Here is a 17,139-nt window from a genome sequence, read left to right as displayed (position 1 = left end):
GCCCCCAGAAGGTGGCGCTCCTACCGGGAAGGAGGAGCTCCGTCTTTCCGGGGTTCAGCTTTAACTGATTATGGCCCATCCACTGGAGAATGTGGGACATAACTGCCTGAAAGTTGGGGATAGCAGAGGGGGAGTTAAGAGAAAAGATGAGTTGCAGGTCGTCCGCGTAATTAAACACGGTGACGTCCCACTGCCTCAAAGAAAAAAGAAGGGGGCGAAGATAGAGATTGAAAAGAAGAGGGGACAAAGAGGAACCCTGGGGGACCCCGCAGAGCGAGTGCTCTCTGGGAGCCCTGAAGGCGCCCAGGCTAAGGGTCTGGGACCTGCCGGTCAGAAAAGATCTGACCCAGGCCAGCGCCAGGCCCTGGATGCCAGCCTGTTCGACACAGTGGAGAAGGATGTTGTGGTCCACCGTGTCGAAGGCGGCTGACAGATCTAGTAATACCAGGGCCTGGGGAACAGCCTTGTCAACACCGTCTCTCAGGGCGTCCAGCACGGCCAAGATCACTGTCTCCGTAGAGTGGCCGGGTCTGAAGCCTGCCTGGTTGGCCTCGAGGAAGTTGGAACTCTCGATAAACTGTGAGAGACAGGTGGTGACGTGGGCTTCCAGGATCTTTGAGAAGAAAGGTAAGAGAGAGATAGGGCGGTAGTTTGCCGGGACGGCGGGGTCGGCCCCCGGCTTCTTCAGGAGGGGCACCAGCACGGCCTCCTTGAAGGAGCCCGGCACCATACCGGAAGAAAGAGAGGAGTTTAACAGGGGGAGAATGCAGTCGGGTAGAGAATGGCAGATGTCCCGGAGTATGGAGGGGGGGCAACAGTCATCTGGAGATCCCGACTTAATGCGGGTAGCAAGAGTGGCCAGAGATGTAGAGTCTAGAAGGGGAAATTGTGTGAAATAGGAAGAGTTGTGAGGAGGGGAAACAGATCCAGCGCCAGGAGATGTGACGGGGATGGTGTCCTTGATTAATACGATTTTTTCGATAAAAAAGGAGCTAAGGGTATTACATGCTTCCTGTGTAGGGGCCTGAGTAGGGAGCGTCCTGGGGTCGGAAGTGAATTCATTAAGCACCTTAAAGATTTCCTTAGACTGGCAGGGGGCAGATAGAATTTTGCCAGAGGCATAGGTTTTTTTGGCAGCCAAGATGGCGAGTTTATACCTATTGCGTGCAGCCACATAGGCATCTCTGCTTGGGGAGCAGTAGTCCCTCCTCCACTTGCGCTCAAACTGGCGAAGTTCTAAATGGAGAGCTTTTAAGTGGGGGGTGAACCATTTGTGGGAATGACTGTGCCGGGATTGGGGAAACTTAGTGAGGGGGGCAAAGATGTCACTGGCTGTGGTGAGCCAGTCTTCCACAAGCCCACAAAGCTCGTCGGTGCCAGTGTCATTGGGTGGCAGGGGATACGTTTGGGACAGATGATCCAATAGTTTGGAGGGGTCGACAGCCTTCCACTTGCGGGCCGTGCCACCCTCCCGTGGGGGGACCTTGATCTGACCAGCCGCCGAGAATGTGGTGTCGATCAGAGAGTGGTCTGACCACACACAAGGTGTAATAAGTGGGCGAGAGAACGTGACTCCATGAGTCCAAATATGGTCGAGGATATGGCCACCCTTATGGGTGGCAGACCTGACTAGTTGGGTGAAATTCAGGCTCGAGAGACCCTCGAACAGTTCGGAGGCATGTGGGCCGGCGTCCTCGTGCTGGAACCAGTAATTAAAGTCCCCAATGATGACAATACGGGGGGAGCAGGTAGCAATATTGGTCAGCTGGTCGATAAAGGATGAAGGGAAAGATGGCATGGAGTGGGGGGGACGGTATAGTAGCACAAAAGTGACTGCACCTACCTCAGTCCCCAGACTAAGGACCAAGGTATCTACTTCCGGCAAGGTCATGGCCGCCGAGGCAATGATCTTAAGATCCTTACGGATTACCGCCGCCACCCCTCCCCCAATGCGACCCCTTGATCGATTGGTGTTCAGCAAGAAATAGTCGGGGGGTAGCATGGCCAAGATGTCTGGGAGAGAGTCGTCGGTAAGCCAAGTCTCTGATAGCAATAAGACATCGGGACTTTCGGACATAAGTAGATGTAAGATGTCGACTTGGTGCTTAACCATTGAGCGGGTGTTTAGGTATAGGACCCGAATGGATGACTCGATAAGAGCCGGAGCAATAAGTGATGGTATCGGCGCAAGGTTAGGGGTTGAAATGCCTGGTCCAAGCCTCCCGGAGCTGCACAAGGAAATCCGTACGGTCGTTAATTAGTTTTTTATATATCAAAGAAATGGTGCTGTCCGGAATAAGTCCGTCCAGCACCCGATCTTCGAGAGGGGAAGATTCTGGAATCGTGACCCCGGCCGGAAAAACCGAGCGCAGCGCATGGCGGATTTGCATATAGCGAAAAAACTCCTTGTCACTAAGCTCATATTCCAACTGTAGCTCCTCAAAGGTCTTAATCTTATCTTTAATCCAAAGATCTCTGACCCTACAAATACCGATGAGATCCCACTTCTCAAAGCCCTTCGTTTTCCATAAGCTACCCAATCTTTCAGCGACGTAGAGTGGGGTCGCCCGGGTCAATTTATCCGACCACCCCATTGCTGCGTTCGCACTATGCCACACTCGTATGGCAATCTTAGTGGGTCCCAATAGCTTCCTTCCAACCGATTTAGCGTAGAGCGCCCTGTTGTAATCTCCACCCGGCAACTGCCACTTATCCATTTCAAACGCGGGATTTGCCATGGGGCCATACATTGCGTGATTGATTGCGCACAATTGAGATGCCCAGTAATAGCCCCTGATATCCGGTAGTGCGATGCCCCCATCGTACCAAGGCAATGTCAATTTAGCCAGGGCGCTACGAGGACGCCCGCCCCATATCAACTGCCGCTGTAAACTCTCTACCTCACGGAAATAACTCGCCGGTACGAGATCAAGTGTGTTTTGAAGGGCGTATAAAAAAAAGCTCCAGGGTCCCCCTCTTTCTGTTGATAAATTAACGTATAAAAATCATGGCAGAGACATCATCTTAAAAAGGGCCGCCCTCCCAAGAGGGGACAACGGCAGGCCACACCAGGCCGCCACGTCGGATTTCAGCCGCCGGAGCGGGGGAAGCAAGTTACCCTCATATCGGACAGCAGGGTACAGTGAGATGAAGATCCCCCAAATATTTAAAACCAATCTGTGATACCTGTATCGGGCAAACACGCGGCAGGGGGGGTACATCTCCAGTAAGGACATAAACACAGGATTTAGTCCAGTTAATCACCAGACCAGAGTTCTTCCCGAATGAGTTCAGCACGTCAAACAATACTATTAATGACTTCCGGGTGGATGTGAGGTACAGCAAAATATCAACCGCGTAGAGTGATATTCGATCTTCAAAATCAGGGGTCCATCTAATACCCTTAACACCATGGCTGCTGTGCATTTTCCCCTCCTGTGCTGACATTTGATGAATCCTCATTGTTCATGACGAGCTCAGCTCGTCATCAGCACAGCTCAACTGTGCCTCATGACGAGCTCGTCGAAAGGGTTAAGCGTTGGCTCCCACCGCAGCCAAGCGGCTAGGGGTTCCAAGGCAAGGGCGAAGAGCAATGGAGACAATAGGCACCCCTGCGCGTGCCCCTCCCGAGAACAAAGGACTCCGAGACCCTACCGTTTACCACAACCTGGGCCAGTGGTTCCTCATAAAGGAGTTTAGCCCAGCTAATAAACCCTGGGCCGAAACCAAACTTTGCAAGAGCAGCCCACAGGTATGGCCATTCCACTGTGTCGAAGGCCATCGTGGCATCCAAGGAGACCAAGATGGCCGGTTCACGCAGCGACTCCGCTCTCGCCAGGACTCCATGAAGACGATGCAGGTTCAATGCGGTATTGCGATGCGGAATAAACCCTGACTGATCCGGATGTATCAAATCGCTGATCACCTTTATTAGTCGGTTTGCCAGCAGTTTTGCCAAATTTTTAGGTTCTGCATTTAAAAGTGAAATTGGTCTGTAAGACGTACATCGGTCCCGAGGTTTCCCCTCCTTATGGATCACAACAATGGATGCAAGTCGTTGATCACGGGGAAGGGAACCAACGTCTCGCGACTTCAAAAACATCCCACAGAGATACGGCGCCATTTTGTCTGGACGGAGCTTGTAAAGCTCGATGGGGATACCATTCGGGCCCATAGCTTTTCCGGAGCGGATGGAGTGGATGGCGAGTGCTACTTCATCGTCGGAAAACTCTGCATCCATCAGCTCTCTATCAGAATCCGATAGACAAGGCAGTGTGATATCTCGTAGCAACAAATGCGAGTCTTCTTCCGGTCTGTCTGAGACTGGTGCATATACCTTTTGAAAGTGTTCAGCGAAACATTACCTTGATGAGTCAGTCTTACCTGAAACTAAACAGCGACAAAACAGAGCTAATGGTACTGGGTAACTCCCCTCAAAAATCCATTGAGTCTCTGTGGCCACCAGATCTAGGCCCAGCACCCCCAGCCAGGAACACCATTAAGAGCTTAGAAATTTAGCTTGACAGCTCATTATCCTTCGGACACCAGGCAACCAAATTATCTGCCACCTGCATGGGCATTATAAGACTCATCCGAAAAATCCTACTGCTTCTCCCCTACAAGGCCAGACAGATCATGGTCCAGGGCCTAATTCTCTCCCGGCTGGATTTCGGAAACGCCCTTCATCTAGGCGCTCCTGAATCAACCCTGAAAAGACTCCAGGTGATACAAAACTGCGCTGCCCGCACGCTTCTGCGCATTCCCCGCCGCCAATCAGTGAAGTCTGAACTAAAAGCCCTCCACTGGCTGCCGGTAAAAGACAGGATCAATTTTAAAAGCATGTGCATTGCCCACCGTGCCTACTGGAGGAAAGGAGCAATCCTGAACCATACCTTGATTACCCCCTATCACCCCAACAGACAGCTTAGGTTGACTCATACCTTTCAAGTCATCAGACCCATGTTCAAAAGAGAAAGGAGTGGAGGAAGAATGTTCTCAACAAACGCGGCAAGACTCTGGAACTCCCTCCCAATCTCTATTCGTTCAGAACCCAACCTTCTTCACCTCCGGAAAAAACTAAAAACCTTTCTCTTCAGCAGATAAAATTGACCCGCCCACACACCTGTACTTGGCTAAGTGCTGGGATGCCTGCAGGTAGCTATCGCGCTATACAAAAACCATATCCAATCCAATCCAACATTCCACTATCTCCACAGTGTCCACAACTCTCACTCCATCCACTCTCTCAATCACGGGAACCACACAACTCAAGCTCTCCTTTCTATCCAACCAGGCAATCAGCTTCCCCGCTTTGTCTCCAACATCATACAGCCATCCCTGCTGCTCACGATTCATAGCTTTAGCGTCATCAGTCACCAGGGCCCTATAGTCAAGTTGTTTGAGGTTGAGAATGTGCAACTTATCATGCGTGATACTAGACTTCAATTCTCCCTCCAGCTCAGTTATTTTGGCCTCCAGCCGTACCACCTCCTCATTCTTTCTTTTCTTTGCACAAGCAATCAACGACAGTGCCTGACCACGGATTACCATCTTGAAGGCTTCCCACCGTGAGATTGAGGACACCGACCCCACATTTTCGGCAAAATAATGGTCTATAGACTTGACCAAGCCAGCCCGGGTCTTAGGGTTATGAAGATGCCAGGGATTGATCGGGCCACTCTACCTTCGGCGCCCAGCTGTATATCAATAGAAAGCCACAGTGGGGAGTGGTCCGAGATACACCTGGTTAAGTGCCTAATCTCCCTCATCGAGACGGCCTGTGCCGCCGGCATGAGAACATAATCAAGCCTAGCGAGGCTACCATGTGCACCTGAGTGAAAAGTGTATTGTGCCTGTCTCGGGTGCATCAGTCTCCAGCAATCCACCAGACCCAGTGTCTCCAAGAAGTTACCCAACCAAGACTGCGATCTCGCAAGATCCCTGGGAGGGCTGCGGTCCTCCCTACCACAGACTACCGAGTTGAAATCTCCGCCCATAATAAAAATGCCCTCAGGGAGTCCCAACACTATTCTCCCCAAATCAGCAAAGGTCATTGTTTGCAAGCCTGGCGGAACATACACAGAGAGTGAGGAGATCGTCTTCCCTTCCCACCAACCCGTGATGGCGGCATAGCGTCCCCTGTCATCCAGAACTGTATCATCTAATTCCAGGGGGAGGGAACTCCAAACTAGGATACCCGCCCCCCTAGATCCAGTGGTGAATCCCGAGTGTGCAACTAAGCGATAACCTCGCCGAAATACCTCCTGAAGCCAGAGGAAACAACCATCAGCTAAATGCAATACTATGTGCTTGGCCCCACTCCCAGAAGTTAACATAATTTTCTATCATGTCTTCAGTGCATAATTTGAGCTGGTGACTACATGTGGGGCTCAGAGGCACTCATTTTGGGGACTGACACTTATTCATCAACAAGCTTTGACCTAGAGCAAGCGAGAGAAAAAAACAAGAAGGAAGAGCAAGACTGAAAATCTTTGAACAAAGGGAGAAAGCAACATGAAAACAAACCCCAAAAAGTGAGATGAAGAGGCAGGGAGTGTCTGGTGGTCGATAACAGAGGCATGCAGTGGAATCAAGACTAAGCAGTCTTGGTATTAGGCACCCGAACTTTGATAGTATAAAACGCAGACTTCTAAGCAAATCTTTGGGCTCTGGCACTTATTCGTTTACAAATATAAGCACTGCATGTCTGTACTTTAAGGTAATAACCATTCCTCCCTTTTTTGGTCTTACATTGCCCTGTGGACCTAGCAATTTTCACACACCATCTACATCACAAATACACATTTCAATAGTGCAATTCCTCATACCTACTGCAGTGTGGTCACTGTACTTGATTAGTGGTAACCACTGCACATATTTAGCCTCTGTGTACCTTCTATTACGTAGTTCTCTCTGTTTAAAGCACACCAGAGTAGTGTATTAGTGGTGGTCGATAAGCAATTCGATATCTACACAGTACCAGTTCAAACTATCGACCCAAACAGAGGGACCTCCACATGGATGTTCCCGATGGATATAGGTGAGGCCCCACAGGGTTGGAAGAGTATTACTGATAGGTGCGGGCCCGACGGGGTTGGAGGAGTATTACTAACGGTAAAGCTGTTGAAATTTAATTTTGGCGTAAACGTGGGTGGGGTTAGCGTTTCAAGAACGACTGTGAAACCCAGCAGTGCCATCATTGGTTGGTGGGTGCAGCCGGGAAGGGGCTTTAGGGGAGAGTGTATGTGAGACAAGATTTAAGGTAGATGGGCTTTCAAGTTGCCATCTTCTTCTTGACTGGACGCCCTGCAGCTGCCTGCTGCTGGATCTACCGCTAGTTATTTGTGCTAGCTTTCAATTGCTTACGTGAATAATATTGTGGTACTATCTATATTTTTGATGACTTAACATGCAATAACTGTTTTATTTCTCGCAGTTAATAGGAACGGTCGTAGAATTAATTTTCCCAAACCTAAGCTGGGTCTCACAGCATTTATTAGTATTTTTTTGGCGGGGTGGGGGGGTGGGCGGGGGGCAGATAGGTATTGAAATGTTATAAATGCTCTTGCATTTCTGCTCCTGTCTTGGTCGCCCAGCAGAAGGACCAGTCCACAGAAGTCTCAGGAGAACCCTCCAGGGTCTCCTAGCAGGTCGATTACCCTAACTCTTCCTCAGGGGCATAAGGGGCCAGCTGCTGTCCCTGGAGCGATCCATCCTATTCCTCAGGGTCAGCTGGAGCCTCTTAGTCCATCCTTGTAGTTCCTTCAGCTGGCTCTTCAGCAAGATTTCTTTAGTTGGGGAGTGGAAAGTTCTATAAGCCAGGCAGACCTTGGCCAATCCTATGGGTCCACATCATCACTCAATCCCTGTCCCAATCCTCCTACAGCATTGTGAGACATTCCAATATGGCAACTTCACGTTGTTGGTAGGAAGAGTTTTCCTGAGAGCCTCAGCTCCTCCCCTACCTGACACAGATGCCTTATCCCTTCCCACAAAAAATTCAGGGCTCAAAATGGAGCCCCTCCTGTGTTTGGCTCCAGTGGTCTGGATCTCTTCTTTGTTTCTTTGGGTCTGGGCTGTCTCAGCCCAGGTGCAGTGTGACAAGCTAATTAACAGATGCAGATTTGACAAGTAATCCTCCTCCCCTTCCTAAGCGCCTTGAAACCCTATGGGTATGTAGTGCGCTATACAAATTCCATGACTTGACTTGACTTGACTAGATTTCAAGCACTGCCAATAGCACTATTGTGTTGGGAGGCCTTTGATCCTCCTTCTGGATAGCAGAATAATTGACTCGATCTAGTCGGGTGAACAACAGCCTCAAATCTGATTATGAGCTGAGCCAGAGAAATATGACAATTCTTACAGTCTCATAAGGAGTGTTGATATGATGTAAAGGGGTGTGGATCTACACTTGGGGTGCATGTTTACACCTAGATTGGTACCTCGCTGGACCCTGTAGGCTTAACTGGGGAGAAACTGTCTTTACTGCATATTGCACCTATAATGTGCAATACAGTTCAAGCACCACAGAGCTTCAGTAAGCGCTACAATCGACACTACGAAGGCCCCCTCACATTATAAGGCTTATCACAGGTCAATAGCAGTCCCTGAAGGGTTGCTTCTGTGACATGCTAAATGCGCAGATACCAGGTTGCCTAAGGTAGTAGTCTCCTATGTGCGGCCCACACGCATGTGTGCTCACATGTTAATGTGTAACTATTGGCCGTATCTTAATAGGTGGACACCGGTGATTAGCATCCTCTCCCTTACTATCCTCTCCCTTATCGTCTCAGCCAGCACCAACAAAGCAAACTTTGCCAACTACATGAGCAACGTCCCTGCTTGGATGAAAAACAACTGCCTCCAGCTCATACAGACAAAACCAAAGTTCTAATGTTCTGCAACAACCACTCCCCCTGGGATGCCTTATGATGGCACTCAAAACTTTGACCACCAACCACCCCTGCGGACCATGCCTATAACATCGTCATCATCCTGGACAATAACTTCTCTGTTGCAGACAGATTAACGGCGTCTCATCATCATCATCATCATCCTGCTTCCACAGCCTCAGAATGCTACGCACGATTTTCATGTGAATCTTGCTGAGCACCAGACGAACGATCATTCAGGCAGGCTTGTATCCCAAGTAGACTTGATTACGGAAATGCCCTGTACATCGGAATCCCAGCCTGCATCCCACACCGACTCAAAACAGCCCAGAATGCTGCCGCCAGACTCATCCTGAATATCCGATAAAATCACCACATCTCTCCACTTCTCAACAATATCCACTGGTTCTCAGTTCAGGAAAGATGAAAGTTCAAGCTACTCACCCACGCCAACAAAGCTCGCCACAACACCAGTCCAGCATACCTCAACCACTGCCTCAACTTTTACCAACCCACCAGACACCTTCAATCTGCTTCCTAGGCAAGAGCACTCCGCCCTTGCTTCAAGAAGACCAGAAGCGGAGGGCGCTCTTTCTCATACCTCGCAGTCGAGACCTGGAACGACCTTTCGAAACGCCTCTGAATCGCCCCCTCCCTCATGGACTTCTAAAGAAACCTCAAGTCATGACTTTTCCAAATTAAATGGGCATGATCTCCTTCCAGAGGCCTGCCCTACTCAGCTCCTGGATACGGTCACATGTTATTAGCCACGCTCTACAAATTCACGTAACATTACAGCATTGTCAGTCCATTTACCATGAATTTATAGTGAGTGAAACCCAGATTGTAAGGCTTATTCACATTTAAAGGCCAAAAAACTGGGTAGTCAAAAGCAAAAAATCCATGGGAATTAATTGGACGGAACCCACTTTCAGCAATCCAAAAGTCTCCTATCGCTTATTGACTTTATGCTTGTGTTTGTTGCTACTTTGCTTCTTTAGCCTTTTGGCTAGGTTCACGTTATAGAACTACTATATAAATAGATATCTTCATAGTAGTGATCACAATAATTTGATCATTATTGCATTTATAATATTGACTGATCATCTCTCTGCAAGAGTATGACCTCATCTAATGCTTCCTGGAAGAATAATGTCATATACTTATCATGCTGGCCGGGACCCTAGCTGCTTTATCAGTAGCATGTACCAGAAGTGGCTTCTTGACTTCCATCACAATTGGTGGTCTTAGTAGTCCTTGCCTCTGTCACAATAAGCAGTAGTGTTAACTTGCAGCAGAGCTGAAAATACCATAGGGCTGCATTGATTGGAGAGAGGAGAGGAAGAGAACCGCAGAGTCGTTTTTTGTGGGTGCAAACATAGATTTGGTAGATGTAGCAAATGACCAAGTGAAGCTGTTATTTCCGCCTTAGTGATCCATCTCCAGGGCATTAATTTGAAGTTGTTAATGCACTTCTGAAATGTAAAACTACTACATTTCCGCATGATTCAGTAATTGGTTGCTTTAAAGCATGCCTGTGTGGTTTTGAAAGCTAACACAGTATGCCATTATTCTACCTGCTTAAAAGAAGGGGCTACTATCTACAACATCGATCTGTTCCTAAGCGTATAGCTAATGTGAGCTCGAAAATGTTAATTTCTATTTAGAAACTGAAGGGTTTGCCTTTTTTGGGAGATTTGTGTTTTTCTAAATGTGGGTACTTCGTTTTTAAATACAGCTCATTATGTTTTAAATGGAATACTGACTGCATATTGCAGCATACATTTCATGAGTGTCAGATGAACCAATATCATGTTACACATTATGAACCAGTGAAAGTAACTAACATGAATGCACAAGAGTGCATACATTCTGATCATTGGTAATGTATGCAATTAATGGGAACAAGAGATCTACAGTATGCCACAGTGATATATCAATCTTTTATTTTTTTGCTGAATTATCTGCGTTTTGTCTAGGTCATTGCCATGATCAAAGGACTGCAGGTGCTCATGGGAAGGATGGAGAGTGTTTTCAACCATGCTATCCGCCACACGATCTATGCTGCCCTTCAGGACTTTGCACAGGTCACTTTGCGAGAACCCTTAAGGCAGGCCATAAAGAAGAAGAAAAATGTAATTCAGAGGTCAGTGTGTATATTTCTATCTTGTAGGGCCTTTTTTAAGGTGTTTTTATTTTTCCCTAAGCTAGAACAGTTAGCACAATAAATACACTGCATGTTACAATGGCAATCAGCAGTGGGCATGGCCCACAACTTGAATACAATAAGACTCCAGTTTAGCTGCTATGTCTTCCAGCTGTTTACAGCTGTCTTACATCCATCACTGCTTAGTCAATCAGAATTGACCAACAAAGCAATGGGGCAGAATGTGACACTGTTACAGTTTGCGGTTAGCACTTCAGTAGGCCCTGATCCATACATGTATATAACGAGAAGGAACAAAATGTAGTCTTAATCATATGTTGTCTGAAGGCAATGCATCGAAAGGCCATATTATTTGGGAGAAAAACCCCATTTGACTGCTTTATATGACAATAGAAGCAGAAATAAAAACAAATTACAACAAAACAAAGACCAGGCAGCGCATTCGCCTCATATCAGTCCCAACCAATAATTAGCAATCTTTATTTATAGCAAATTTCTCATCCTTTACATTGTACATGGCCTCTCCTGCACATCCCAATCCCTCACAGAGGTCTCAAAAATCAGATGTTTGTTTTCGCACACTCGGTTGCATACCCAGTAGAGCTCTAATCCAGCGCTTAATCAGAGCCCCCTTGTCGGGCCTATTCTTACTGTTTATTAATTTGGAACCAATATCTGTCTATGGTGAGCAGCCAGTCTCCTAACTGAAGGTATGCATCATTCAAAGAGAAAACTGGAAGACCGTCCCTTGGTTCAAGCGTTAGGAAGTCTTGGTTCATTGTTTAAATCCTGTATTATGTCCTTCATGCTTCTGGGAGAAAAAATCAAGAATTAGCTTGGAAAGTCTATACTTAATTTTGTATGAAGATAAACATATGGTTATTATTCTCTTTTTTTAACTTTTTTTTTTTTTACCAAACATTAGACTGAGTCGTTAGGCAAAGTTTAGTTCATTGCTCTGTTTGATTTTCCACAGGGTGCCCTTGATGTTTTCAGATTTTCTTCTTTTAGCAACAATGCATTAGATGTTTAGTCATGGTTGCATATATTCAACACTATCTTGAGTTAGGGCTCATTGATCTTTCTACTCAGGCAGAACTCTCACACGAGTCATAACTTCTAGTCATGATGCCTAATTAAGACAAGAAAAGGGGCTGGTCTCCTTCTTAATTCAAATGAAAATGTGTGCTATTAAAGATTGCTGTTTTTCCTCCTCCATCTAATCCAGCAACTGTGTTCCTTTTCTTTTGGGTATGCATCCATTGTAGCCAAACAATTGATATGTTGCATTGCATCTTATGTGATTTGGTTGTCGTCTCATTCCTTTTCAATGCAATAAATGTTAATATTTTTTATTTTGTAAGCTTTGCAACACTATATGATATTGGAGTGAAGTAGCAACATAATGGAGACCACTGCTTTTAAATTTGTTTACAGCTTTTGCTAATTTCCTCTCATTTCCTTTCTGCACACTCCCTTGACCATTTCAAATCTACAGATTTTCATTGCTCTGACAAAGCTGATTATCTAACTCCTGAAGTTAAACTATAGGTAAAATAAAAATACAATTTGGTGATGATTCCTATCCAGATGACCTGGGTGTCACAATATGAGAAATCAGTGATAAATATATATGGCGATCTATTGTTATTATTATTAAGCTTGTAAAGCGCCTGGTTACTCCATCGGAGTGTCTCCGCGCTAGGACACCATAAACCACAGCAACTTGCCCATCCTCTCCCCCCCCCCCCCCCCCATCCCCCCAGTCACTGGTTCTAATATTTCTTGATCATCATTCAATCAACTACAGCCTTTCATTGATTCAGTAGTTTGCTGCATTCTACTGTTAGAACCAGGGAGTGGGAGAGTCACTACCACATCGGTTCTTGTGAGCTAATTATCTAAGACTAGTTGACTAAGCCAAGTGATGAAACCTACTTTCCAAATTAGTCTACAGACTCTCAAACAAACTGAGTAGTTTGGTACAGGCAATGCCCACCGATAGTTGGGTGAAGGCTACTTTTGCACATAAGTCCCAAACATCTGTGCGTGGTTAGAGCAAAGTGTGATACTTTGTGAGAGAAAGGGAATATTAGGATACATATGAACATCAACTTTGAATTTCAGAAATCTGCAACCAGAAGGACATAAAATTGTATGTGGCAGATTTAGCATTACAGCTGGTTAATGTTCTGTTAATGGTGAATTGTTTGCTGTTCAGCTGTTGCCATTAACTCAATTTTTGGTGGGAAGGCTGCCTTATGGCCCTTTCCCATAAAAATCGTCCTAGCACCCAATGCATTTCTAGAAATAAGAGTATGGCATGAAGTATATGTGGTTTTGTTTCACGCATGAGTGTCCCTTTGGAACATCCCATGGAACTTACACCTCATGGTGATTTCCTTGCAGGTTTTCCTATGCCTAGTAGGCATAACTCTGATTGTTCTTTATTAGGGGGTCCCTCCCCAATGCCATAATAGCCCTGTGGGCTCAGAGAGGAACCCATCAGTCCTTCCTTGTAGAGTAAGGTGACCCTGTTTTCAACGGAAGCCCACTCCTCTTCCCCTGTTTCTGGCTATCCCTAAGCAACCATGGTTCTGTGACTGATACCATCTGACCGGAAAGGCCAAATCACGTTGTCCATTTATGATGTGCCTTATCCCAGCTACTTGATTCCATGAAAGCCTGTGAAAAGAGGAACAATTAGATGAACTTTCTTGTAACTAAATGAAGAGTTACCATTTTGAGTAAAGCTAACTTTGGTTTACCCTGAATTATTCCTACTGCCCCAGAGACCGTTATAAACTTGCCTTCTGATCCAAGAGTTTGATTCACATCAGTATTAAAAGGAAATTTGCCACGAACCAGACCTTTGTGGTTGGACCTATTCTCAAAATTCCTTTTCTGAACTGGAACCAGTAGAGTTAGTCAGTCCACACTGTACCTCATCCACATATCTTGACTTTGACAGTGCTAATCCACAATACATGGCACTGAAGATTGACACTTTTTAATGGTGCTTTGTCCCCTATTAAAAAAATTTGGACTATGTCTGTGTTTAACATTTCACACTTATTTTTGCGATCCTTAACATTGTTGGGATTAGGGTGATGACCCATTTCCAGTTTGCGTGGTGGTTTGCTGAGTTTACTTGCCTTTGCAGACAATTCTGTTTGCTTCTCAGCCACCAGTTCAGTCCCACTGAGCGAACCAGACTTGAACAAAGTAGTGCAGACATTGAAGGAGAAAGCCAGGGATATTATGGCAATTCAGATTTATGGTGTTATTCTGGCTGCCTGTTTGACTGAGATTAGTGTAATCCTGGCAGATCTATGATTTCAGAGGATACATGAATATCGTTCCATTGGTTAACATTCACCATAGGACCACTATTATAACACTGTTTGGGATTGTTTGTCAGTCCATTGATGTGCTCATGTCTTTAGATTTATTTATTTTTTCTATATTTTTTCCTGCACCTTATAATGTACCCGAGGTAAAGTCCTTTTGTTCTTCAAAGTAATTTCACTGACTGGACATTCAGTTTATTTTGTGTTATTTACTGTGACAAGCCTGTTTGAATTTCTAAGCCCTGTACCACCTTCTAAAGTAATCCTTGATAGCTTAAATGGGCTACCCATAAAGAGTCAAGGGAATAACTTGGGTTTCCATTTGGGGTGCACTAGTTGTAGTGGCCACAGGTTTCCTTTTGTTAAAAACTGTATGTACGAGTACTGCTGATTGACATAGTATATCAAGAGCGGTTTCACATGGCAATCAAAACTGACGTGCATGAAGAACATTGTAGATTTTAAAGAGGTATTGCAGAGTTGTGTTCTTGCCAAATGTCCTCTTTAGGCTCCTACACAGTTTGCTAATAATTATGGGTTGAATGGGTAATCACTGCTTTACCAATGCTTGAAAAAATGTGTCCTGAATAGACAGAGGGATCTGCAGCACTCCCACATAGATCTGGTCAGATGGATCCATGACTCTGTCCAATTACATTTCCTCAAATGTATTTTTTATGGGGCACTGATGCTTGATTCGGGTACTAGAGATTCTCTGCATCATAATATCTTTGATTCATCCTCTTAAGTCCGTTTTCATTAATGATGCAGTTTAAATCCAGAGTCCAGTCAGATGTATTGTCAGGTACTATTTATTTACTTTGTAGTAAATGTTCTGGTAGGTTTTCGGTCATCAGAATTGGGACGGAAAAACAACACTGTAAAATGACAATTCTTAATGGTTTACTGAATAAAGAGTCACAATTTTATTAAAGACATGGAGCTAGCTTTATGCATAAACATTTATTCACTCCTTCTGACCAGAAGCTCTTTAAAAGCTTCCAAAACAGAACTTTAACACATCACAGTATAACATAGAAACTGCAGTCCCATAAATACTTGTAATTGTGTTCCATATTCCTCCTCTTTTGTTTGACTCTTCTTTGTAATCTTTTGTTTTTCTTCAATATATTCTTTATCCACCTTTAGTTATCTGCAAAATAAAGCAAATTAATTTCTCTGATAATTAATCTAGTATACTCCTGTTGAATCATTAGCTTACTATAGTAAAACAAGCTCTTATTCTAAAGAATTACATTTTCTTCAAATTTCTTTTGCAAACTCTTTCTCAGTTCCCCACCCACCTAACCTCCTTCTTATGGTAGGGGTGGGCGGGATAATACTAACCTCCTTCTCTGTAATAAAATCGTAATTCTTTATTCAGTAAACCTTTATGAATCGTCATTTTATGACACTACGGAAGGCTAGCATTACGTATGTTCAAAATTTTCAAAGCACAGCTTGAAACATGTTCTAAAGCTCTGAAATAGAACCTCCTAAATGTATCGGCATTAGACGAATCTGCTGCCTTAAAAATGTCTTCCAGACATCCTCCCGTCATAAAAATCTTACTTGCCATGGCACCTCTGATGGAATGTCCTGTGAATTTTGACAAATCTACACCTGCCTACCTCATTACAGCCTTTACCCATCTTGCGGTTGTTCCGTTCAATCGAGACCGCTTTAAACTGTTTTACATAAGAAATCAACAGCTGATCCAATGCAGCCCATCTTTTATCCACCATTCTACTTTCATACTCTTTTATACATCTAACCACACACAGATTTGTAGAGTTGTTAAATATTGGGTATAACACCGAACCAGACATAGTTTTAGTTATTGTCCAAATTTGGAAAATTACTCTTTCTGGTTGAAAAAATCAGTTTGACACTTCTAGCACCCTTTTACCTGAAACCCATTTGAATTAAATTAATCGCAGTGTTACCAATTTCCACGGTATTTCCCTTACTACTATTTGTTGCTTGGCTATATTTCAAATAATTGTAATATTAAATCAGCATTCCATAATATTTTGATATTTTTCTCTAGGCGGTCTCTTTAACCTAATCCCTTTAATTACCCTTCTTATCAATTTGCTCCTACCCAATGATATTCCTAGTTTTAATGAATGTCCTGCTGCCATAGCTGATCTATAACCATTCCATTATGTATATGATCAGCCTTTTTCAAACAGTTCCGCCAAGAAATTTGCCACCTGTACTTCATCTGCTTCCATGAGATCAAAATCTCTTTCCACCACCAACGTAACCATACTTGCCATGCACATCTATATCTCTTTCTACTTCCTGGTGACCATGACTCTTTGAGTTCATTTGTAGCAGTTCCCGAAAGGTTTGTAAATTTACCTGAACTCCTGATATCCTCCATATTAAAATGTTGAGTTAACCTGACTCTACTAAAGGATGTTCTTCCTTCTTCTCTCCTTGTGAAAGACCTTTGAATGACCTTACCAAATATGGGATTTCTATCGCCATTTCGATAGTAGTTGGAAACCATGCTTGTGTTACAAAAAAGTGTGACCAGTACTATTTGACACCCCTGCCCCCTCACCTATACTAATACTCTCTGAATCATAGAAATGGGTGAAGTGCATACCTTTCATTTTCCTCCAATCTTGCAAAAATGCATCTCCTGCTATTGCTTACGGATCTGGTCTCCAACTGATATAATGTGGTATCTGAAAAGTCCATCAGGAAGGAAAAATAT

At 44.8% G+C, this 17,139-nt stretch overlaps 1 protein-coding gene across 2 annotated transcripts in view; it reads left to right on the top strand.

Moving 5' to 3' along the window:
- LOC147697124 (cytoplasmic FMR1-interacting protein 1) overlaps positions 1 to 17,139 on the top strand; it is a 533,654-nt gene that overhangs the window by 148,434 nt on the left and 368,081 nt on the right. For both annotated transcript variants that reach the window (XM_086934191.1, XM_086934192.1), the window contains exon 14: positions 10,874 to 11,040. In XM_086934191.1, the coding sequence (XP_086790317.1) occupies positions 10,874 to 11,040 (167 nt within the window). The remainder of the gene's footprint in view (positions 1 to 10,873; positions 11,041 to 17,139) is intronic.

This window comes from Lissotriton vulgaris, chromosome 8 (genome assembly GCF_964263255.1).
Source record: "Lissotriton vulgaris chromosome 8, aLisVul1.2, whole genome shotgun sequence".
In the NCBI taxonomy this organism is placed as follows: Eukaryota; Metazoa; Chordata; class Amphibia; order Caudata; family Salamandridae; genus Lissotriton; species Lissotriton vulgaris.
Note: the sequence above shows the minus strand (reverse complement) of the source record. Positions and strands in the feature narration are given on the sequence as shown.